This window comes from Callithrix jacchus, chromosome 9, assembly GCF_049354715.1.
Source record: "Callithrix jacchus isolate 240 chromosome 9, calJac240_pri, whole genome shotgun sequence".
NCBI lineage: Eukaryota > Metazoa > Chordata > Mammalia > Primates > Cebidae > Callithrix > Callithrix jacchus.
The window spans coordinates 129,945,661-129,972,112 of NC_133510.1; the positions used below are offsets into that span (position 1 = coordinate 129,945,661).

At 42.7% G+C, this 26,452-nt stretch overlaps 1 protein-coding gene across 11 annotated transcripts in view; it reads left to right on the forward strand.

The window, feature by feature from the left end:
* LOC108593251 (LINE-1 retrotransposable element ORF2 protein) overlaps positions 1-25,480 on the forward strand; it is a 49,809-nt gene extending 24,329 nt beyond the window's left edge. The window contains exons 2-4 of one of the 11 annotated variants that reach the window (XM_078338139.1): positions 5,339-5,483; positions 6,560-13,402; positions 18,008-22,560. In XM_078338139.1, coding sequence (XP_078194265.1) covers positions 5,339-5,409 — 71 coding nt within the window. In that variant the 3' untranslated portion in view covers positions 5,410-5,483; positions 6,560-13,402; positions 18,008-22,560. Of the gene's footprint in view, positions 1-5,338; positions 5,484-6,559 lie in introns of all 11 variants that reach the window. The other 10 variants (XM_035258165.3, XM_078338140.1, XM_078338138.1 and 7 more) reach the window with 10 other exon arrangements.
* Positions 25,481-26,452: the final 972 nt, after the last annotated feature.

Here is a 26,452-nt window from a genome sequence, read left to right on the forward strand (position 1 = left end):
ATAACCTTCTTAAAGGGCCATCTGCAATATCCCATTGTTTTTACTCCAATGTGGAGCAATTACTTAAAGACACTTCAGAATCAATCGGAGGAAGGGACCCTTCCAGAGCTTAGATAATTGTCTGTTGTGTTTTGAAGTTCTGTTTTCCATACCTAATTTGTCAGACATGTTTTTAGTCAAGTAGTTTTTGTAGAATCTTTCCGCAGCATTTATGCTCCTTTCCATAGAAGCAGCTCAATCTGCTCCCTGATTTATATAATATAGATTAAATGAGGGCAGTGTAATAATGACATAACAGAGGCTGGCACTAAGCTTGAAGCACCCCTGAGGGGAGCAGAAATGGCCTAGCAGCTGGAGAGAGAACCAGCACCTAGAGCGAGCATCTCCTGTGGGCCATGGAGGCGAATGGAGGGTGTGGGATCACCTGGTAAGCAGGTTAAGTGGCGATCGTTTCAAAACCTTCTACTACAATCTTTCGGGATACTACAGATGATCTACGGAAAACTCAATCTGATGCTGTAATAGATGAATGAGATCAAAATTAACAAGCAGAACCTAGAAATTATACTATTTTTAATAGATGTAAAGTACCTGCCCAGCCAGGTGTTGATGAAGGACAGAGGATTATGAGGAAGTCTTGAGTTACAGGCACCAAAGCACCTGCTGTGTGGATTCAATTCTGGGCAATATGCCCCCAGGGCTTGTTCCTCTGGAGTTTCTATTATTCTCTCTCTGTCTCATTGGCAAATTAGATTATGTGTCTGGGTCAATACGTGGAGGGATTGCCTGGGATAGAGAAACATAGTTTTAGGATGTGAATCTCCAAAATTTCTATGGTTCAGATGTGAGATCTCGTGTGATGGTCTTGGGCAAAGAGAATTTCATTGATTCTCAAGATTTAAACAAAGGAGGGCCTCTCACGCCTCCCAAAGATAGGTAGGGAGGAAGGGGATGGAGACGGCCCAGAGACATTAGGATTGGAACTCAAGATCAGTATTGGAGACCCCACCCTGTGACAGAGACATCATGGGTAACTTCCTTGAATGTTTGGAGCTTTATTTTCCTATTAGATAAAATGAGAATTATAGCTTCCTGTGGTGGGCATGGGGGTGATTTGTGAGGATAACAGCAGATGATGCACATCAACATTCTTTGAAAAGCATCAAGTACTAAAAAATGTCTAGCACAGCTATTAGTAACAGTAACCATGTTGGGAGTCCAGGCTTCCTTCCATGCAGCTAAAAACAGCTGTATTGTGTTACTTTTAGTGTCACACCTGCACACGCTTGAACAGGTATTAATGGTCTTGAATACATGTTTGAACAGGTATTAATGGTCTAGAGATGCTAGGCTCAGGCCCATGGTGTCAAATTACAGTTGATGTAATTTGTTCTATAGCAGCATAACTTGACAATTGATAATGCCATGAAATGAATTGAGGATGGGGTGTGGGGGTAAAGATGCTGCCTAACTCCTCCCCACTGTTGGAGAGTGACATCTAGCCTGTCCTCCGCTGGTGGCAGGTTATGTAGGAGAAGCAAATTCATTAAAAGAGAGGCACAGCTGCATGCCCATGATCATTTCACTAAAGTTACTGCCTAGCTCTGCACGTGATCCTCCTCTGATAATACTCAAGAACTAGAACACCAAAGTTTGCTTGTTTTAAATCTGGTAATTAACATCTGTTGTGCTTACACTAACGGTTTCTCGAGGGAAGGATGCATGCATTATTAAGTGTTGCTTAAGGAGAAGAAAGCGTTTTGTGCTGGTGAACAATTTTTGACTACAAATAATAGAAAACGATACCAAAGCTGGCTTAAGTAGAAAAGTAATTTAATGCTTCCTATAAATAATAGGTCCAGGGTAGCAATGTATCCAGTAGCCACGACAGACACCGTGCCTGAGGCCCATTGTACTATTAAACGGTTCATGAAATATTGTAATTTTTATTTATTTTAAAATTAGAAGAAATAGCACGATAATAATATTTTAATGGAGTAGGAATCCACGAAGCGAAAGCATCTGGAGCACGCAAAGTCGTAACTTAGCCCTGAGGGGTCAGGCTTCATTTGCTATCAAAAAAATACCAAACTCCTTTGACTCCTCCTGTCCCCCCCACCCTGGCCCCCACTCTCTCTTCTTTTATATACCTACTGTTGACATTTAAAAACGGGCTTTTCTGGTCAGGCATTGTGGCTCATGCCTGTAGTCTCAGCACTTTAGGAGGCCGAGGCAGGCTGATCATGAGGTCAAGGGATCGAGACCAGCGTGGCCAACATGGCGAAATCCTGTCTCTACTAAAAATACAAAAGCTAGCCGGGCATGGTGATGTGGGCCTGCAGTCCCAGCTACTTGGGAGGCTGAGGAAGGAGAATTGCTTGAACCCAGGAGGCAAATGCTGCAGTGAGCTGAGATTGCGCCACTGCACTCCAGCCTGGTGACAAAGAGAGAGACTCCGTATCAAAAAACAACAACAACAAAACCAGGCTTGACTTCACGTCCTACCATCATTTAGTCTGTTCACCCCACGGTAGCTCCCTCTTCTCTTATTTCCCCATATTCCAAGGCTGTGCCTGCAGCAGGGTCTCTGCCTGGATCTTCCCTCTGTCCGACGCACGGTTCTTTCAGATAACTTTCCCATTTCACTTGCTCCGGGAGTATTCTTGGCTTCTCAGAGAGACTTTCTTTTACCTGTAAAAAGGGTAATGAATGGAAGATAGATGCATCAGCCTGGACTTCACAACCTCCCATGGGAAAGTGTGAGACCCTCATATGTAGAAACCCAAGAGAGTCTCCCCAGTGCTCCCTAGCTTTCCCTGGGTCCCATGCCCAAGCCTGAGCCAGCCACTGGGGAGAGAGGCAGGAACACACTGCTTAGCTTAGCTGTTAACACCTACGTTTCCTCTCCAGCAGAGGCGGGGTTCCACATGGCAGAACTGAGAGTCGGAGAGGGCTGGTTCTTCACTGGGAAAGACGATGCAGTTACCAGGAAGGGAACGAGAGTGAATTTACCTGCAGAGCAAAGCTAATGCGTGTTCCTTAATTTCCCACTCTAGAATTTTCTTTGATTCGTTTTGTGCATCTATTTTGCTTCACATCTTTGTTCTGGTAGTTGTTCAGATTATATTTACCACAAATTCAACAATTGAACATTTTTATTTTTTTTCTTAAAGTGAATTGGTAGCATCTATGGTTGTTTCTTAAACTTTTATTTCACGTTCTGGGGCACATGTGCAGGAGGTACAGGTTGTTACATAGGCAAACGTGTGCCATGGTGGTTTGCAGCATGGATCAACCCATCACCGAGGTATGAAGCCCAGAATCCATTAGCTATTCTTCCTGACACTCTCTCTCCCCCCACCACTCCTCAACAGGCCTAGTGTGTGTTATTCCCTCAGTGTGTTTAGGTTTTCTCGTTGTTCAGCTCCCACTTGTAAATGAGAACATACAGTGTTTGGTTTCATCTTCCTGTGTTAGTTTGCAGAGGATGATGGCTTTCAGCTCCACCCATGTTCCTGCAAAGACATGATCTCTTTCCTCCTCAGGGCTGCATAGTATTTCATGGTGAATATGTATCACATGCTCTTTATCCAGTCTATTACTGATGAGCATTTGGGTTGATTCCATGTCTTTACTATTGTGAATAGTGAATAGCATCTGTTTTAATTTTAAAAATTAAAACAGTTTAAGAAGTAAAGGAGACTATACAGACATATAGAAAGAATAATGTTTTGACATATTTTGGAGAGAACTAGCTTTAATGAAAACAACAATGTGAGAAACCCCAGGAATCTATTTCGCCTTGCAGCTGAAGAGACTATGTGATTATCGTTAGAAAGATTGTGTTGTCACAGTGTTTTGTTGAGATCACTACTGGATTTTCTGAAGCACTTTGAGATGGGAGGATGTCTTCTCAGGGGATAGTTGCAGAGTCTAAATTTATCGAAAGACTGACAGATGAAATATCCAGGGAGCTTGTAAAAATCAATAAGCAGATGAGTCTCTCAGCATATATGTGTGAGAATGATGACTGCAGTGTTATATCTGGGAGATGTGTGCTTTGAGGCAATCTGAGTACCCACCGATGGGAGAGTGGAGTAGTAAAAATGTGCCATGGCAAACTATCCAGTATCGTGCCATGCTGTGGCAAACTGTCCAGCATCGTGCCGTGCCATGGCAAACTGTCCAGCATCATGCCATGGTTAGAAACAAAAGAGTAGATTTAAAAATAGAAACATAGCTAGGTGTTTTTAAAAAAGTGAATTAAGAAAGAAGCATAATGAGTATATTATTTACCCCAAATAGCAATATATATTTTGACAGAACACACAGACAACTCCATGGCCGTAACAAAATATATGTTAATTTTATGTATCTACTGGGCAATACAGAAATGGAAATAGTAGCAGGATATGTGGGGTTTTGTTTTGGTTTTTGGCTTTCTTTGTTTGTTTTTTGTTTTTTTGAGACAGAGTTTCACTTTTGTTGCCCAGGATGGAGTGCACTGGCAAGATCTCAGCTCACTGTAACCTCTGCCTCCTGGGTTCAAGAGATTTTCCCACCTCAGCCTCCCGAGTAGCTGGGATTACAGGCACACGCAACCATGCCCAGCTAATTTTTGTATTTTTAGTAGAGATGGGGTTTCACCACATTGGTCAGCCTAGTCTTGAACTCCTGAACTCAGGTGATCTACCTGCCTCAGCTTCCCAAAGTGCTGGAATTACAGGCATGAGCCACATCACCCAACCTGGATGTGGGTCTAATAAGGAATAACTACTAGGTGATCCACTTGAAATCATTAATATTTGATTATTTTTCTATCTTACAAAGGTGGTAATTTTACATAGTTCAACATAATGAGTGAATGAAAAAGCATTCTTTCACAGACCAATAATAATAACATGCCCTGAAAGAGAAATGAAGTAAGACTGACCCTTTGCACCTTTGTTGAAAAAATAAATAAATTAAGTGCAGATTCTTCTGTAAAAAATATGTTTCCAAGACTTGGTTTTATCTTGCAGTTCTATTCCACTGAATAAATGGACTTGGTTTCATTTTGCAATTTTATTCCACTGATTCTAAATGTTGCTGTAGAATAATCCAAATAATAGACGATGCCACTTGGTATCAGAGAAAGCCACCCCTGTCTGGAAGATGCCATCTGAAAAAAAATGACTAAGTTATTTTCTCTTGGTGATTTCAAACCCACCAAGTTAAATACAGAAAGGTACAGATGGGTGTAAGAGTAATGCTCTATTCCGGCAATTGATGGATTGCAGTGGTATTTATTCATTTTGCATTTTAAGAGAAAAGCTGTTTTCCTCTGCTTTTATTACAGTGCGCTTACAGATGTGGAAAGGATCCAAAGGAAGACAAATGAAGCATGAAGCTTCTGTCTCTCTTCAGTGACTGCTCACCACCATGTGAGCAAGCACAGGTACCTCTCCTTTCATAGAGGTCTTGAAGCAGGACAAAGTGCCTAGGTAAGTCATGTCGGGTGTGTGTCCTACCTGTTAAGAAACAGAGATTAGGAAGCAGGATGACATACAAGAAAAGACACAGGGACAGAGTAGGTGCCCTGGGTCTGAGTCCTCCTATGTAACCAACTTTACAAATGGACTTTTGGCAACTTTCTTTCCAATTAGATCTTAGTTTTATTGCTAAAATATTAATAGGTTGGAGTGAAGGAAACTCAAAATCTATACTAAGCTAAAGATTTATGTGTTTATTTGATGGATTAAAAAGGGTCTTTTTTGTTTTTATTTTATTTTTTTTAAGAGCCTGGGTCTCACTCTGTCTCCCAGGCAAGAGTGCAGCTGTGCAATCATAGCTCACTGCAGCCTCAAACTCCTGGGATCAAGTGATCCTCACATCTCAGCCTCCCAGGTAAATGGCATTATAGGCACATATGACCATGCCCAGTTTTTGGGGTTTTTTTTGTTTTTTTTTTGGTAGAGATGGGGTCTCATTACATTGCCCAGGATAGTCTTGAACTCCTGGCCTCAAGTGATCCTTCCTGCCTCAGCCTCCCAAAATGCTGATATTACAGTCATGAGCCATGCACTCAGATCTTCTTTTTAAGTATAATAAATGCAAAGAAGATCATTGAAGAGAAGCGATTGATGGATCAGAGCGTAAAAGGCTCCTCACCGCTCCCTGGATGCAATTGCCTTTACTACAGGTCCAAGGTCCCATCTCTCAATTACTGGAGCCAGTGACAGCCTCCCAGATTCTGTTTCTTCATCTGTGAAATGAGATTTTTTTAAACCATATTTATCTTATGTGTCTTCACTTGGTACAGTGTCTGGTGGTCTATTAACTGCCAAAACAGTAGCTGTTTTCATGTGGAAAATATTCCCCCCCATTCCCAGTAAACATAATTTAAAGTCGCATTCCTTTAGCCACTGGTAAATTGAGGCATCTTCAACAAATATTCTATTTTCCATTTATATTTTGCCATTAGTAAATGGTCTATTTATACTTACATGTCTTTCTTATTTGGTTGTTTAGTTTTCCCCATTATTTAGTGGATTATGATATTAAGTGTTGTTTTTCCTAGTGCATGTGTAGAAGATGAAAACGGACAGCAAGTGATGTGTAAATATTATCACCAAGCAGTGCAGTGTGATTTTCTATCCCTGTGACCTAAGCTGACCTCAAGGTGTGCTTTGGCCAATGGAATATGCCAGAAGAGTCGTTGAACCACTCCACTTCAGATTGAAGAACCCTTGCCACTTCAGATTGCCCTTCTTAGAAGGTCTAAACCCTGGGCTACATGACATAGCATTTATAACCTATCAACCAGTTTCTTGTTGATGCACATTAGGGTTTGCAGGTAGCATTTCTGAATGCAAACCATGCTTCAGTGAACATCATTGCACACAAATTTTGCATTTTTGCAATAGGTCCTTAAGGTCCTTCTGCCAGGACAGAAGCTGATTGTCTATATTGCTATATTGTTTTTACGTTTTTACTCCCATGGACAGGATGTTTTCTCATTCCCCTGTGAAATCTGGTAGGGGTTACAGAGAGAGTAATGTGTAAAGAGAATAACCAGCATGCCTGGTGTTCAAAGAGACCCATGAGTACGAGGTATGCTGGTGATTCTCTGTTTGTTTCCCCACCCCATCTCCTACAACTCTTCACCATACCTCGTGCCCAGGGACTGACTCCTACAGATCTCACCCAGGCTCCGTTATCAGCTGTGATAAAAGTCTGTGGTCAGTGTTGGCCAGCAGGAGGCACCAGTGGGAGTTTGGAAGGTAGAAAGAAAAGGATTGGAGGATGTTTTCCCACTTATTTTCTGCTTTGGCACCATGGTTCTGGCAATGGCCGCATCCATTCAGGACTACAGCCCCTATCACACAGCCCCTCTGCCATGGAAGTAGCTTTCAAGGGCGCCGGCAACACCATATCCTCCTCCTGGTCCTTCAGATCCATGGATGATAACAGCTTTCTGAAGATACCAGTTTCTGGGTTCCTAACACCTTTTACATTCTTCTTAAACCTGTAAATATTCGTTTCAAACCCCCAATGCTTTATGGAATTCTATCCCATAACCCCATTTGAGTGGAATCTTATTTCCTGCTAGGGCCGCTACTGGTTCACCCAGCTTGTGTGCTTGAACTTAATTCTGTGGGCAGGAGGCAGAAAAAAGGAAAGCCTGGATTTGGTCATCACCCTTGGCACGACCTTCCTGCATAGCCATTGGAAGAATGGATGGATCAGCTCCTACAATATCACATACATGGGGGCTTCGGAACATTTTAAATTATGTTTCTTGTGGAAGGACATGAGTATTCCTTCGGTGACAGTTCATGAATAGGTATTGGTCTTTTAGTAGAAAGGCCTTTTATTCATTAAATACTTCAATACAGTTGCTTCAAGGAATTTCTGTGAACTTTCAATGTGCCATATTGTTGAAAGGATGTTAAGGTATCTTAATTTATTGAGATTTATTTAAGTTGTGACAGAACCCAACACCCCATATCCTCCTGAATTATATTACCGTCTCTGCTACAAATTTTTCCCTTGATTGAGCAGCAGCAGTGAATGGCCAACCTTTACCTCAAGTTTTTAAAGCAAAAATAGTTGGAAAATGGATCCTGAGACTACGATGGTTTAATTTAGCAAATGCATAGAACTGGGTAGAAGAGAGTGAGATTTGGTGTTAGTACTGTAGCCACTTCAGGGAGTCCCTGTGAGGTGTCTTGGTGTTAGTCCTGTACCCATCTCAGGGAGTCACTGTGAGGTGTCTTGGTGTTAGTCCTGTAGCCATGTCAGGGAGTCACTGTGAGGTGTCTTGGTGTTAGTCCTGTAGCCACTTCAGGGAGTCACTGTGAGGTGTCTTGGTGTTAGTACTGTAGCCATCTCAGGGAGTCACTGTGAGGCGTCTTGGTGTTAGTCCTGTACCCATCTCAGGGAGTCACTGTGAGGCGTCTTGGTGTTAGTACTGTACCCATCTCAGGGAGTCACTGTGAGGCGTCTTGGTGTTAGTCCTGTAGCCACTTCAGGGAGTCACTGTGAGGTGTCTTGGTGTTAGTCCTGTAGCCACTTCAGGGAGTCACTGTGAGGTGTCTTGGTGTTAGTACTGTAGCCATCTCAGAGAGTCACTGTGAGGCGTCTTGCTGTTAGTCCTGTAGCCATCTCAGGGAGTCACTGTGAGGTGTCTTGGTGTTAGTCCTGTAGCCACTTCAGGGAGTCACTGTGAGGCGTCTTGGTGTTAGTCCTGTAGCCACTTCAGGGAGTCACTGTGAGGCGTCTTGGTGTTAGTCCTGTAGCCACTTCAGGGAGTCACTGTGAGGTGTCTTGGTGTTAGTACTGTACCCATCTCAGGGAGTCACTGTGAGGCGTCTTGGTGTTAGTACTGTAGCCATCTCAGGGAGTCACTGTGAGGCGTCTTGGTGTCAGTACTGTAGCCACTTCAGGGAGTCACTGTGAGGTGTCTTGGTGTCAGTACTGTAGCCACTTCAGGGAGTCACTGTGAGGCGTCTTGGTGTCAGTACTGTAGCCACTTCAGGGAGTCACTGTGAGGCGTCTTGGTGTCAGTACTGTAGCCATCTCAGGGAGTCACTGTGAGGCGTCTTGGTGTCAGTACTGTAGCCATCTCAGGGAGTCACTGTGAGGCGTCTTGGTGTCAGTACTGTAGCCATCTCAGGGAGTCACTGTGAGGCGTCTTGGTGTCAGTACTGTAGCCATCTCAGGGAGTCACTGTGAGGCGTCTTGGTGTCAGTACTGTAGCCATCTCAGGGAGTCACTGTGAGGTGTCTTGGTGTCAGTACTGTAGCCATCTCAGGGAGTCACTGTGAGGTGTCTTGGTGTCAGTACTGTAGCCATCTCAGGGAGTCACTGTGAGGTGTCTTGGTGTTAGTACTGTAGCCATGTCAGGGAGTCACTGTGAGGTGTCTTGGTGTTAGTACTGTAGCCATGTCAGGGAGTCACTGTGAGGCGTCTTGGTGTCAGTACTGTAGCCATCTCAGGGAGTCACTGTGAGGCGTCTTGGTGTCAGTACTGTAGCCATCTCAGGGAGTCACTGTGAGGCGTCTTGGTGTCAGTACTGTAGCCATCTCAGGGAGTCACTGTGAGGCGTCTTGGTGTCAGTACTGCAGCCATGTCAGGGAGTCACTGTGAGGCGTCTTGGTGTCAGTACTGTAGCCATCTCAGGGAGTCACTGTGAGGCGTCTTGGTGTCAGTACTGTAGCCATCTCAGGGAGTCACTGTGAGGCGTCTTGGTGTCAGTACTGTAGCCATCTCAGGGAGTCACTGTGAGGCGTCTTGGTGTCAGTACTGTAGCCATCTCAGGGAGTCACTGTGAGGCGTCTTGGTGTCAGTACTGTAGCCATCTCAGGGAGTCACTGTGAGGTGTCTTGGTGTCAGTACTGTAGCCATCTCAGGGAGTCACTGTGAGGTGTCTTGGTGTTAGTACTGTAGCCATGTCAGGGAGTCACTGTGAGGTGTCTTGGTGTTAGTACTGTAGCCATGTCAGGGAGTCACTGTGAGGTGTCTTGGTGTTAGTACTGTAGCCATCTCAGAGAGTCACTGTGAGGTGTCTTGGTGTTAGTACTGTAGCCATGTCAGGGAGTCACTGTGAGGTGTCTTGGTGTTAGTACTGTAGCCATCTCAGGGAGTCACTGTGAGGTGTCTTGGTGTTAGTATTGTAGCCATATCTCAGGGAGTCACTGTGAGATGTCCAGTTTCTAGAAGGATTAGGTGTTTCAGGAAAAAGTAACAAACTTCAGGAAAATAGATTAACCTCGATTTTGAAGGTGATTTACCGGTTCCTACTGCACCTTTCACTTATTCCTTGAAATATTGTTAAACACTCATTCAAATTATAAGGCACGTCAAATGGGCAGAGTACAGAGAAGCATAGGGAGTCTGCCTCCTTGAGAATGCTCTGCTGTCATTGGTTATATTAATTTCCAATTGCTGCTATAACAAATATTCAAAACTTTAGTGACTTAAAACGCTAGAAATTCATTACCTTCCAATTGTGGAGGTCAGAGGTCCACATTAGGTTTTGATGAGCTGAAGTCTAGGTGTTGGCCACATTCCTACTGGAAGTTTTAGGGAAGAACGCTTTCTTTCTCCAGCTTACCTAAGCTGCCCATGTGCTCCGTTATGTCACTCCTTTCTCTATCATCAAAGGCAGCAGCGTGGCCTCCCAATTTCCCTCTGACTTTCATCCCCATGTCTCACTCTTTCACTTGTAAGAATCTTTATGATCATATGGAGCCTGCCAGATTACCCAGAATCTTCTCCGCACCTCAAGATCCTTAATGTCATTATGCTTATAAAGTTACTTTTGATGAAGAAAGCAACATATTTACAGATCCTGTGGATTTGAACACATACCTCTCTAGGAACACATTATTCTGTGTATCGAATGTAGCACATGACATTTCATGTTGCAAACAACAAAGCTTCAGATTATCCCAAGGAAGGAATGTATTGACTCATGAATTGGAAAGCAGGCTTTAAGAAGTGAATCTGGAGATACCTGTATGTGGACTTTTATATCTATACTATATCTGTATCTCTCCCTATCTATCCATCTGTCTTGAAATACTATCTGGTCAAAATCAATTTATCATTCCACTGCTTTTCAACTCATATGTTTTGCTCTTGTGAATTAGATACGGCCATTTCCTGAGATACTCACAGCCTGATGGGGAAAATGAACCTGTCTGTTTCATGACACACATAAGCAAAGGGAGCATGACAGTGGAGCAGTGCCTGCAGCAGATGGAACAGAAGTTGGAGCAGCTTGCTCTTAACGTCCTCCCAAGGTTCTTGATGAACATGTCCCTTATAAGCACCTGTGACATTCTGGTTCAATAATGAGCTTGCGTCTCCAGCTTTTCTGTGAGTTCCACAAAGATGGAGTGAGTCAGGCATCTGCTTCTTTGCATTCATAATTCCCAGCACAGTGCCTGGCATGCATGTAGTTAGTTCCATGCATTATTTAGCCAATGCAGGTTATCTCATGGGGCTAAGTAGTTGTTGCAGCTGTCCCTGCAGGCAATAGACTGGGACATGCATGAATGATGGGAGCTGGAAGGGACTGAAGGCCCCCACCCCATCTGGAGGGAGGATTTGGGCCTCAGGACAAGGGAATCCTTGCCATGTTGGAATGTGGACTTGGTGTAGTTGGATCTCCCTGTAATTCCAGAATATTGGACAAATTTTCATGTTGTGTGAAATCTAGGTTTGTTTTCTGTTGGTAACTGATATTCATGGCTTAAAGATGCAGAGAAGGCTGGCAAAAAATGAAAAAAAAATTGTAGCCCACTCTTTTCCAGTATTTGATCTTTGATTAAAAGTTGTGGACATTTTTCACCTTCTGGACTCGAGGGAGTAAAGGGCAGGGGTTGGAGAGGAGCTGCTGCATAGGTCTGGATAAAACATGACCTAGAGGGGCAAATGGGCCTGCCTGCAAGTGTTGGGCATCCATGCCCTCTCTGACATAGAAACTTCATGCTGAAACATGCAAACCCTGGCACCTTACAGCCCTGCTGTTCTCTGTCCTGTGGGGACATTTTGCCTCCTTCCGCTCTTCTCTGCTAGGCTCTCCTTTGAAACTTATGTAGAAGTCAACTATCCAAACTGGGGGCTGGAATTCCAAGACACCCACTGGTGATCATTGCTCCCTTTTGCCTAAATCGGCTGCCATTCACAAGTTGCAGAAATTTCAGATGGGACAAGAAAAGGGGAATGCTACAGAAATCTCTTTCTGGAGCTGATTGACTGACTTCAAAGAGGAATCATCTCTGTCATAACATGTCTTCATTAAGTTATGTTGCATGTTAGTTTTCTCAATGCCAATCTTACTGCCCTAAGCAGACTATAAGCCCCAAGCAGTCAGAAAATTTTTGTCTCCTAAATTGCCTAGCATAGAGGGTGATAACAGATATTTTTTAAAATATTAAATTTTTACAAGATCATATCAAATGTGACTTAGCTTATGATTTCATGAGACATTTTGAAAATTTTGATAAAGGGATGTGGTGGAATGTAAGAATTATCATGTGTCTTCCTTTATATTCTCATTACAATTAGGCCTAAACATTTTAGATATTTATAAATGGTGTTAAAGCAAGGATATTTATTTGATAAGATATGGTATCCATAAGAATGTTACATTTATGTCTGTCTTAAGATAAAAAGTTTGAGAAAAATTTGTTTGACAGCAAGAAAGATTCCTTGAACTCTAGAGATCTAGAAAGATTTTGAATTTAAGTGAATGATGCTTTTAAAAATACTGTTCTAACATGGTTAGAAGTGTATTTCCACTTAGTGATTATAGAGATGGACAATCAGCCCAGTTTCCTGGAATGCTTCATTGGGCTGGGATGATCATGGTTCAAGATTTGGCTTTCAAGAGAACAGTAAAAAAAAAAGAAAAATTATCTTTGAAGATGCCCTTTAGGAAGGCTTCGTAAGCATTTTCCCAGGGCTGAGAGCATAAAACCCAACCCCTAGACATAGCATGAAGCCTTTCCCAAACTTCTTCTCCAGATTAATTCTTTCACTGATTAGCTCATTCCTTCTTCCACCTGGCCTAAAGAACATATCCCAAAGCCATGAAAATAACCATCGTTTCAGAACACCTAGAGCCACTGGTAGATGTGATGATTGCTCCTAATATTTTGTTCTTCTCTACATTAGCATCTATACACTTTGTGAAGTGAGTTTGCAATTCCTCCCACGGAAGCTTGGCTATGCCTTGCATTTTGGCCAATGAAATGTGACGGAAGTGACTCATTCCAAGAAAAACTCTTAAGGGTTACTGAAAAGCTTCTGTCTAGTCCTCTTATGCTGTTACCATTCTCCACGTAAAGAACATGCTGCATGCCGTAACAATTTGTATGGAAAATGAAGAAACGCCTGGAACAGCCTACAGGTGAGACTAGGGCTGCCTGTGACTCAGCATTTCTGCAGCAATAGCACAGTTACAGCATTGTCTGTTTCTCTCCTCCTTTGCCAAACCCATTTCTATCTCAGGCTAAGGCCCTTCCCTTTGCCCAGGAGATGGCTCCTCACCAGTCTCACTGCCCCTCCCCAGATTATTCAACAAGACGATGTGCTGTGTTCATGAGGTTTTAGCTTAAATGTCACATTTTTGGGGGTGAGAGAGGGAGAAGAGAGGCCTGCTTTAATTCTCAGCATAAATTATGACTTTTCTTTGTGTTTGCTATTTTGGTAGCTTGTTTATATTTTTCTGCACCCTTATGACAATTTAGAATCGTATTTATGTGTGAATTGGTTTCGTGTTCTTTTTTCTCTCCAACCCATAGAAACAGAGATTATGTCTATTTTATTTTTCACCATAGAGGCAGTGTGTATGGTGGCCAAATTCATGGGTGAAAATTCCAGCTTGGCCACTCAGTAGCTATCAACTGCTGACAAGCTGTGTTCCTCAACCATTGGGCCTCAGTTTCTTGACTTCTACAGTGGAGTCATAACAGAAAATGCCGCACGTGTTTTTCATACAGAACAAGAAGAAACGGCGCATAAAGCACTTAGAAAAAAGTTCCATATCGACCCACTCTGTTGGCATTGTCAGTGTCTTTTCACCCTGATTTTTTTGGGGTCTGCACCTAGGACCCAGTGTGTAAATATCTGTTGGATGAATGCATGCAGGCTACCCACTATGATGACAGCCTATCATGATAGACAGAGCCTTGTCCTTGGTCATCAGGTAAAAATGCGGTGGGTAGTAGAAGCCCGGCCACTCTGCAAGTTTCCCAGCTCCAGGAATATTATCACTAGCATGTCGGCACCATGTTTCCTAAGAGAAAGCACCCTTGCACGGTGGCTGGAGGGGAAGGTGATGATTACACATCCTGTTGCACAGTAGACAAAAGAGAAGACTACTCAAGGGAGATCACTATCTTTGGAGACGAGTAGGATGAAACTTGAAGGTGACTGAGTTATCCTGATATTTTTTTTTCTTTTTACCATATCAACATGAAGCTAGGAAGACAGAAAGCGTGAAGTTTGATTCTTAAATGCAAGGGGTGGGGAACTCTGTGGGTGAGGTATTTTCACATTCATGTAAGCATAATTTCAGATATGAGCTCACCTGTGGATGCAGACCCTTAGTCCTCAATCTTCCTCTGCATCAGGCTCTCTTTATCTTGTCTGCAGTGCTGCAGTTGAGGTGATCAATGACCTTCTCCACCTCTTTATTCTTCAGTCTGTGGCCAACCATGTTTCACCTAACACAGCAGCCATTTCCATCATCTTCTCTTTCGTCCCCTCCCCCAGGCACTCACTTTTCCAAACCTCCTTTTAACAAGAGGTGACCGTGTGACCCAGTGCTGGCAGATGAGGTCTTAGGCAGTCATTTGAGATTTCTGGGAAAACTCTTGCCTCCTTAACAAAAAGATATGATAGAAACTTTCCCTCCACTTCCCATGAAAAGGCTGTGATGGCTAAAGCTGTGTAGCCGTCTTGTGAACACAAGTTGCTAAGCAGGAGAATGAAAAAATCAACATTGGAGGGCGACAGACATGAGTTGTAGAAAGAGCCCAGGTTCTTGGTTTCATTGCTAAACCAATGCATTGGTCTAGAATAATTCACTCACAGTTTTCTGCACTAAGAGATACTTAGGTGCCTTGACTGTATGAGCCATTATTTTATCAATTTCTGTTACTTGCATGTAGAACTGTCAGAATTGTGCCAGCATCTAATATTTGAAAAGTCCTTTTCTAGACCTCTGAGATGTACGTGAGGGATGTGGTACCAGCGACTTACTTCGAGTACACAAATGAGACACATACGAGTAAAACAGAAAGTGACAGAAGAGAACACACACCGGCCACATCTGTCCAGCTCATGTGTTCAATTTTCTATATCATTTGTCTCCAAAGTACTGAATCTGGAAACGTTTAACTTCTACTTTAACCATTAAGTTTCCCCACAGGTTAGATTTGGAAACCGATCATTAGGGAGTTAAAGCAACTTTGTCAATGTCACCATTTGATTAAAAGGTGGCGTTGGGTTTCTAAACAAAATCTTCACTTCCTAAGTAGCTGCTACTGAGCCCCATGTATTTATTGCTGTCAATTTACCTAATCAATACTTAGTGTCTAAGTTACTTAATCTCTTAATTTTATTTCTTATTTTCTATAGGAACTAGCCAGAATATGACATTTATTTTTTCATTTATTCTTTTTTTTTTTTTGAGATGGAGTTTTGCTCTTGTTACCCAGGATGAAGTACAATGGTGCGATCTTGGCTCACCACAACCTCCGCCTCCTGGGTTCAGGCAATTCTCCTGCCTCAGTCTCCTGAGTAGCTGGGATTACAGGCACGTGCCACCATGCCCAGCTAATTTTTTGTATTTTTAGTAGAGACGGGGTTTCACCATGTTGACCGGGATTGTCTCGATCTCCTGACCTAGTGATCCACCCGCCTCAGCCTCCCAAAGTGCTGGGATTACAGGCTTGAGCCACCGCGCCAGGCCCTTCATTTCTTCTTTCATTCACATTGCCGTTCTTTCATCTAATCTCCTTTGAGAGTTTACCAGATTGTTACTACATGTTGTTGATTTTACTGGTGAGATCACTGGGGCACAGAGGGTTAAATGATTGCCCCAGCGTCACACAGTCCATGAGTAGCAGGTCAGTAATTTGAACGCTAACTGTTCACCTGTGAAACTCTCCCTTTAAACTTTAGAAAATCAATCAGGGAAGAAGAGAAGGGGAGAAAGAGAATTGAATCCAGCTTGCACGTTTAGCATTCGCCATGAGGGAAGCCTGCTCTCTGACCTGCTTCCTCTTAGCCGTTTGGTGCTGATCGCCTCAGAATCACATCGACTCTGTTCCACGATTAGAGCTCCACTTAACTGCTCTGTAATTAACAACTTGAACATTAGAACACCTTGTCCACTTGAGATATGGTTTTAGACCACTTTCATGCTGCTGATAGAGACATACCGGAGACTGAGTAATTTATACAGGAAAAAGGGATTAATGGACTCACGGTTCCATGTGGCTGGGGAGGCCTCACTATCATGGTGGAAGGCTAGGAGGAGCCAGTCATGTCTTTCATGGATGGCAGCAGGCAAACGGAGAGCTTGTGCAGGGCAACACTCCTTTTTAAAACTATCAGATCTCATGAGACTTATTTGCTATCATGAGAACAGTGTGGGAAAGACCCCCCCCCAACATGATTCAATTACCTCCTAATGGGTCCCTCCGACAACACATGGGAATTCTAGATGAGATTTGGGTGGGAACACAGCCAAACCCATATCAGATAACCCTTCAGTCTTGTGTACCAGGGAAACTACTAACTCAGCTGGTCCGAAGGACTCTGCAAGGACCTGACTCACCAAACAATGCATTTTCCATGTCCCGATGGTTTCACCCCTCTTATCCCAACTGATCAGTGACCCCAATCTTCCAGCCCCTCACCATCCATGAACAGCTCCAGCCCAGAACCCCTTGAGGAGATCCAGAAGAGTCTCCTTCCATCTCTTCACTTGGTGCCCTGCAATTATTAAATTCTTTCTCTGCTGCAAACCCTGCTCTCTCAGTGTATTGATATGTCACTATGTAGCAGGCATACATACCTGCTGGTCCTTTAATATGTATTCCACTACTCATTCATTCATTCATTCATTCATTCATTCATGTTTTGGTTATTTCATCCAATATTCTTTTTTTTTTTTTGAGACGGAGTTTCGCTCTTGTTAACCAGGCTGGAGTGCAATGGCATGATCTCGGCTCACCGCAACCTCCGCCTCCCGGGTTCAGGCAATTCTCCTGCCTCAGCCTCCTGAGTAGATGGGATTACAGGCACGCACCACCATGCCCAGCTAATTTTTTTGTATTTTTAGTAGAGACGGGGTTTCACCATGTTGACCAGGATGGTCTCGATCTCTTGACCTCGTGATCCACCTGCCTCGGCCTCCCAAAGTGCTGGGATTACATCATCCAATATTCTTTGAGAGTTTACCAGATGGTACCATTTTTCTCAATTGACTGGTGAGAAAATTGAGGCTCAGAGAAGTCAAATAATTGTCTTAGGTTTCCACAGCCCATGAGCAGAAGAGCAGAAATTCAAACTCTCAGCTGTTTCCCCGGATAGTCACTGCCTCTTTGTTTTACTGCCTTGCCTCTTCTACAGGTGCAGTGGACATAGCACCCTTCTGTGTCCCCCTCCAGGTCTCAGGGAGCAGCTCTGCAATGGGGTTATGCTGGGAGCCTGTTTATTCAAGGACGAAATGTTTCATGAGTGTGTTGGGCTTATCCGGGGTTACACAGGAAGTCACTATCAAAATCATGTATATCCTGTGTCAGTCCCTGTGGCCATCAGTCCTCTTCTGATCATCACTCAAACTGACTTGAGTGAGAAAGAAATTTATTTATTTGATTTGCTAAGTCCAGGAATATACTAGTTCCAAGTGTAGCTGAATCCAGTAGCTGAAGCATTTTTCTCAAGAACTGCTTTTTCTGTCTCTCTTCTCTGATTTAACCTGTGCTGACTTTTATCTTAGGAAGACTCTCTTCAGGAGGTAACCCCTGATGGACACATACTCTTATCCTTGCAGAAGGCAGAAGATGCCCTTTCTTTACTCTTCCAAGCAGTTTCAGTGAAAGTCCTGGACCTGGCTTTCTGCCCAAATAAAGTTGCACACCCTCTGATATGTTTGAATAATTGTCCCCTCTGAAACTCATGTTGAAATGTGACTCCTGCCTCATGGAAGGTGTTTGGGTCATGGGAGCAGATCTCTCATGAATAGGTATGTGTCCTCCCCATGGTAATGAGTTTACATGAGAGCAGGTTATTTTACAAAGTATGGCTCCTGCCTTCTCTGTCTCTTGCTACTGCTGCTGCCATCTGATACGCCAGCACCCTCTTCGCCTTACATCATGATTCCAAGCAGAAGCAGATGCTGGCCCCAGGATTCTCATAGAGCCTGCAGAACCATGAGCCAAACTAAACCTCTATTCTTTGTAAATAATCTAGTCTCAAGCATTTCTCAACAGCAATGAAAAAGCCGACTAACACACCATGGCCAGTCAAAATGGAATGTTCTGATTGTGCAGGCCTGGATTACGTACCTTTCCTGATCATGTGGTGGAATTCAGAAGAACTATGAATGCAGCTATGAAAGAAATAGGAAAAAAAAAAAAGATTCCAGCTCAGCAAAACAGCCAACATCCCCTGGGTCAATGCAGGTGCAGCACACATGGTCTATAAATGAGAACCCTTTAGAAAGAGAGCCATGGCTGAGGCCCCTGAAACCATGCTGGGCACACAGTAAAGGCTCAGAAACTGTCTGCTGAACGCAGTGCATCTAAACCAAAAAGGGCTCTGTTATTACCGTATTTGAAAACACTTTATTTAAATAGAAGAGAATGCCTTGGAAAGCAAACTCGCCAATTGTGCTGGACATTTCAAGGATGTATTTTCACTTTAAAAATGTGGTTCATAAGACATGCTTGTAACTTTGAGACTTGCTTTCACGGTAGAAAGAGAAAAGTTGTTCACTGGACACTGGTTGATAATGGTAAGGCATAGTTTATTCAAGGATATTGCAATAAGGGAGAGAGATTGAACTCACTAAACTCAACTCCAAATACAAGGACAAGGGGGGATGTTTAGCAAAGTAGCTGAATAAGGACATCAGTGGGTGGAAAAATAGGCATCATGTGGAAAGGGGCATTTGATAAACTGACCTGGAAAGATTCTTGCTAAGGACAGGCCAAAGATCTGCATGTCAAGGGTAGAAAAATAAACATTGTATGATAAATAAAGGCAATGGGTGGTTCTCAACAAGCCGACTTAGCAGGCTAAGGTCATGAAGGTCTTCAAGGTCAAAGCCCAGTCAAGGACAGAGATCAAAGGAATCAAACTAAAGTTTGGTCAAGAAGGTAATCTTTGTCAGTAAATAGCAGAATCCTGGCCTTAGCAGAAAGTGTTTTCCTGGTTCCTCTACCCCCATGATTTTGAGTTTTTAAGGGCTAGTGCATTTTCTTTTCTTATTCTTTCATATTTTTCTTTTGTAGAGATGGGGTCTTTCATGTTGCCCAGGCTCATCTTAAATTCCTGGGCTCAAGCAATCAACCTGCCTCGGTCTCCCAAAGTGCTGGGATTATAGGCGCAAGCCATGGCACCCAGCCAAGGCAAGTATATTTTCAACTAGTGTGGGGACAGCAGTTCCCCTGTGATGTCGAATAGCTTCCTTGGCCATAAAGCTGGGGGAATAATTTTAAAAAACATTTAAATGATGATTTAATATAAATAAGAATATTACAAGTTGAGGACTTGATATTCCCCTATTAAGCATTATTAGTCGGAAATTGCACTGGATATGTGTGCAATCTATTTTACTGAGGAAAAATATATGTAGACTCTAGACTTGCTAGTGTAATTAAAAGCATCCTTCTAGTGAATCTAAAGCATCCAATTTACTCACATTGTAGTTTTCATCCCCGTACACTTGCTGATCAGTCTGTCAAGCATAATAGCCATTTTGGGTTGGAAGTATTTAATCCTGCGTGAATGGGCTTATCAGCATGCCTCGGGAAGACAATATATGACTTCCTGGCAAAGAAATGGCTGCAATTAGGTGGTGATTATAAAGTGTCCTGTTATTATGGTTTTAAGAATCATACCAGGATAACCTTGTGGTAGAGGAACTCAGAAGACACAACTGAAGATTCAAAATATGATCACATTTGGTGATTGGGAGCATTCTTGACTCTTGACTCAAGGATCTGGTTCTGAAATTTCCAAGTCCCTCCCTGATGCAAAAAGATCAGCTTTAGCACCTGGCTCAGTGGGTACTCGGTAAATGTGTAGCTAACAGGGGACCCAAATTCTTGGGGAGGGTCATGCCACCATTAGCTTTACAACCCACCTGTGTCTGTGTGCCGATGTTGGAAACTTGAATCTCATTATTTTGGGGACCTAGCTTTTTGTATTTCACCTCACTGTAACAGTGATAGAAATCTAACACAGCTGAGTCGATCTTGATTCTAACCTCACATGCTAACTGTCTTTGCTCAATGCTACAGGTAGAACAAGCTGATGATGGGAGGAAATTAGTTTATAGTTTAAGGCAAAGATGATAATAGCCAGTTCCAAAAACTAATCCCTGAGGACATAAAGAGGGCCAAACACATAAATAACGATGGTTATGCTGTAATAGCCTAACAGACTCCATCATAGATGTGAGCCTGACAAACTCCATCTTAGCCTCTCCCTCCCCGCCATTTCTCCTTCCAGTGCACAGCTGGGTGCTGTACCCAGTACCTTGTAACCCTTGTACCTATATCCTGCTTGGCGAGTCTACCTGCTGCTATGAATAACCTACTCCCCTTGGTGATTGATTGTATGGAAAGCCCCCCCCCACTCCCCTTGGTAACCAACAATCCTGGGAACCTCCTTCCCCCTGGTTACCAGCTTCCTTATCTAACTTGCTTGTTCTGCTTCTGTAAAATTCTGCTTTGCCACTCTCCTTTTCTAAGCAAGGTATAAAAAGGAATCAATCCCCTTCTTTGGGGCAGAGAGAATTTTGAGCATTTGCCATCTCTCGGCAATGAAAGGTCGGGTCACCTACAAAGGGAAGCCCATCAGACTCACAGCAGATCTCTGGGCAGAAACCCTACAAGGCAGAAGAGTGTGGGGGCCAACATTCAACATCCTTAAAGAAAAGAACTTTCAAGCCAGAATTTCATATCCAACCAAACTGACCTTCATTAGTGAAGGAAAAATAAAATCCTTTGCGAACAAGAAAGTACTCAGAGATTTTGTCACCACCAGGCCTGCTTTACAAGAGCTCCTGAAAGAGGCACTACACATAGAAAGGAACAACCAGTACCAGCTGCTCCAAAAACATACCAAATGCTAAAGAACATCAACAAAATGAAGTATCTGCATCAACTAACAGGCAAAACATCCAGCTAGCATCAAAATGGCAGTATCAAATTCACACATAACAATATTAACCCTAAATGTAAATGAGCTAAATGCACCAATCAATAGACACAGACCGGCAAATTGGATAAAAAGCCAAAACCCATCTCACATATAAAAATGCACAAAGGCTCAAAATAAAGTGATAGAGGAAGATTTACCAAGCAAATGGAGAGAAAAAAAAGCAGGAGTTGCAATTCTCGTCTCCGATAGAATAGACTTTAAAGCAACAAAGATCAAAAGAGACAAAAAAGGACATTACATCATGGTAAAAGAATCAATACAACAAGAAGAGCTAACGATCCTAAATATATATGGACCTAATACAGGAGCACCCAGATATATAAGGCAAGTTCTTAATGACTTATAAAGAGACTTAGACTTCCACACAATAATAGTGAGAGACTTTAACACTCCACTGTCAATATTAGACAGATCAACCAGACAGAAAATTAACAAGAATATCCAGGGCTTGAACTCAGACCTGGAACAAGCAAACCTGAAAGACATTTACAGAGCTCTCCACCCAGAATCCACAGAATATACATTCTTCTCAGCACCACATCACACCTACTCTAAAATTGACCACATGATTGGAAGTAAAGCACTCCTCAGCAAATGCAAAACAACTGAAATCACAACAAACAGTCTCTCAGACCATAGTGCAATCAAGTTAGAACTCAGAATTCAGAAACTAACTCACAACTGCACAGCTTCTTGGAAACTGAACAACTGGCTCTTGAATGTTGACTGGATAAACAATGAAATGAAGGCAGAAATAAAGAAGTTCTTTGAAACCAACAAGAACGAAGACACAACATACCAGAATCTCTGGGACTCATTTAAGGCAGTCTCTAGAGGAAAGTATATAGCAATAAGTGCCCATATGAGGAGAATGGAGAGATCCAAAATTGACACCCTATCGTCAAAATTGAAAGAGCTAGAGGAGCAAGATCAAAAAAACTCAAAACCCAGCAGAAGAAAAGAAATAACTAAGATCAGAGCAGAACTGAAGGAGATTGAGACACGAAAAACCCTTCAAAAATATCAATAAATCCAAGAGCTGGTTTTTTGAAAAGATCAACAAAATAGACAGACCACTAGCCAGACTGATAAAAAAGAAAAGAGAGAATAACCAAATAGATGCAATAAAAAATGATAAAGGGGAAATCACCACAGATTCCACAGAAATTCAAACCATCATCAGAGAATATTACAAACAACTCTATGCACATAAACTAGTAAACCTGGAAGAAATGGATAAATTCCTGGACTCCTGTGTCCTCCCAAGCCTAAACCAGGAGGAAGCTGAAACTATGAATAGACCAATAACAAGGTCTGAAGTTGAGGCAGCAATTAAGAGCCTATCACTCAAAAAGAGCCCAGGTCCAGAGGGGTTCACAGCCGAATTCTACCAGACATACAAAGAGGAGCTGGTACCATTCCTTCTGAAACTATTCCAAATAATACAAAAAGAGGGAATCCTTCCCAAATCATTTTATGAGACCAACATCATCCTGATAACAAGACCTGGTAGAGACTCAACAAGAAAAGAAAACTTCAGGCTAATATTCATGATGAACATAGATGCAAAAATCTTCAATAAAATACTGGCAAGCCAATTGCAACAGCACTTCAAAAAGCTTATCCACCATGATCAAGTAGGATTCATCCCGGGGATGCAAGGCTGGTTCAACTTACACAAATCTATAAATGTAATTCACCACATCAACAGAAACAAAAACAAAAACCACATGATTATCTCAATTGATGCAGAGAAGGCCTTTGACAAAATTCAACAGCCCTTTGTGCTCAAAACCCTCAATAAACTCGGTATCGATGGAACATATCTCAAAGTAATAAAACCTATTTACGACAAACCAACAGCCAATATCATACTGAATGGGCAAAAACTGGAAGCATTCCCTTTGAAATCTGGCACTAAACAAGGATGCCCTCTTTCACCACTCCTATTCAATATAGTACTGGAAGTTCTAGCCAGAGCAATCAGGCAAGAAAAAGAAATAAAGCGTATTCAAATAGGAAAGGAGGAAGCCAAATTGTCTCTATTTGCAGACGACATGAGAGTATACCTAGAAGACCCCATCGTCTCAGCCCAAAAACTCCTGAAACTGATAAGCAACTTCAGCAAAGTCTCAAGATACAAAATCAATGTGCAAAATTCACAAGCATTCCTATACACCAATAACAGACTTAAAAAAAGCCAAATCAAGAACAAACTGCCATTCACAACTGCTACAAAGAGAATAAAATACCTAGGAATACAACTAACAAGGAACATAAGGGACCTCTTCAAGGAGAACTACAAACCACTGCTCAATGAAATAAGAGAGGACACAAACAGATGGAGAAACATTCCATGTTCATGGTTAGGAAGAATCAATATTGTGAAAATGGCCATACTGCCCAAAGTTATTTACAGACTCAACTCTATCCCCATCAAGCTACCATTGACTTTCTTCAAAGAACTGGAAAAAACCACCTTAAACTTCATATGGAACCAAAAGAGAGCCCGCATAGCCAAGTCAATTCTAAGCAAAAAGAACACAGCAGGAGGCATCACACTACCAGACTTCAAGGCTACAGTAATCAAAACAGCATGGTACTGGTACCAAAATAGAGGTATAGACCAATGTAACAGAACAGAGGCATTGGAGGCAACACAACATATCTACTACCATACAATCTTGGGTAAACCTGACAAAAACAAGCAATGGGGAAAGGATTCCCTGTTTAATAAATGGTGTTGGGAAAACTGGCTAGCCATGTGCAGAAAGCAGAAACTGGACCCCTTCCTGACACCTTACACTAAAATTAACTCCAGATGGATTAAAGACTTAAACATAAGACCTGGCACCATAAAAACCCTAGAAGAAAATCTAGGCAAAACCATTCAGGACATAGGCGTAGGCAAGGACTTTATGACCAAAACACCAAAAGCATTGGCAACAAAAGCCAAATAGACAAATGGGACCTAATCAAACTCCACAGCTTCTGCACAGCAAAAGAAACAGTCTCTAGTGTGAATCGGCAACCAACAGAATGGGAAAAAATTTTTGCAGTTTACCCATCTGACAAAGGGCTGATATCCAGAATTTACAAAGAACTCAAACAGATTTACAGGAAAAAAACAAGTCCATTCAAAAATGGGCAAAGGATATGAACAAACACTTTACAAAAGAAGACATACATGAGGCCAACAAACGTATGAAAAAATGCTCATCATCACTGGTCATTAGAGAAATGCAAATCAAAACTACATTGAGATACCATTTCATGCCAGTTAGAATGGCGATCATTAAAAAATCTGGAGACAACAGATGCTGGAGAGGATGTGGAGAAATAGAAGCACTTTTACACTGCTGGTGGGAGTGTAAATTAATTCAACCATTGTGGAAGACAGTGTGGTGATTCCTCAAGGACCTAGAAATAGAAATTCCATTTGACCCAGCAATCTCATTACTGGGTATATATCCATAGGACTATAAATCATTCTACCATAAGGACACATGCACACGAATGTTCATTGCAGCACTGTTTACAATAGCAAAGACCTGGAACCAACCCAAATGCCCATCAATGATAGACTGGATGGGGAAAATGTGGCACATATACACCATGGAATATTATGCAGCAATCAAAAATGATGAGTTTATGTCCTTTGTAGGGACATGGATGAATCTGGAGAACATCATTCTCAGCAAACTGACACAAGAACAGAAAATGAAATACCACATGTTCTCACTCATAGGCCAGTGATGAACAAAGAGAACACATGGACACAGGGAGGGGAGCACTACACACTGGGGTCTATTGGGGGGAATAGGGAAGGGACAGCAGGGGGGGAGCTGGGGAGGGACAGCATGGGGAGAAATGCTAGATGTGGGTGAAGGGGAGGAAGGCAGCAAATCACACTGCCACGTGTGTACCTATGCAACTATCTTTCATGTTCTGCACATGTACCCCAAAACCTAAAATGCAATTTAAAAATAAATAAATAAATAAATAAAGTCTCCTGATTCAATCTCAGAGTGTGGCACTTTCTCTATAAGTTGCTCGGTTATAACGATGTTAAATGTTTATAGGAGCATTGTGACCTGACCAAGGACAAAGGGGCTTCACAACCTCCTTAGGCTTCTTCCAATGCCCTGATGCCTGTGTCTACCTGTTACCCTCTGATCTCAAGCCTCTCTTTGATTCCCCTTACCAAAAATAGAAAGAAGCTTGGAAGTCATGCCTTTTAAGGTGGTGCTTCAGGACATTAGTATGCCAGCTTCTCAGTTTGCTGGCTCTCTAAAATAAACTAGCTTTCTAGCCCCAATGTTAGAAGCAGGAGGCACAGAAATCCTAGGCAGACAGCAGCAGTCCCCGGTGAAACCCCACTTCAAGCCAAAGACAGTTGAAAGCCTGACAGCCAAATTACAAATCAAATTCAGGCACTGGATGGAGAACCTGTCTTCTCATTTGGCACACTTTCCTTTAATTCCCACCTTTCACCTATTTTGCGCATACCTACCCTTCCCTAATTGCTTTTACACTATGCCTACTTTTAAGTACTACCTTTGTTTTAGTCTTTTTTACACATTCACAAACGAATCAGCAGGCACTCCCTCATTTTGTGCCTATAAGAGCCCCAGACTCAGCCACACTGTGAGAGACAACCTGACTTCAGGAGAGAGGCGACCCCACCTTCCAATCCCCTCTTTGCTAAGAGCTGTTTTGTTGCTTAATAAAATTCTCTGTTCTCATCACCCTTCAACTGTCAGCGTGACCTCATTCTTGGACACAGGACAAGAGCCTGGGAGCCATCAAAGGCAGGTACCTGGGAAGGATGTAACACTGGCCCTCTTCCCTCGCTGGCACTGCTGGAGGGCAGTCACCCCACATGACAGAAGCAGCAGGGCCAAGGCAGACCCAGAGCCACGTGGATCCCAGAGCTGTGGGCCAGACAGGGGCTAGAGGCTGACTGAGCTGCTAACTCACTGCTGCCCACTGG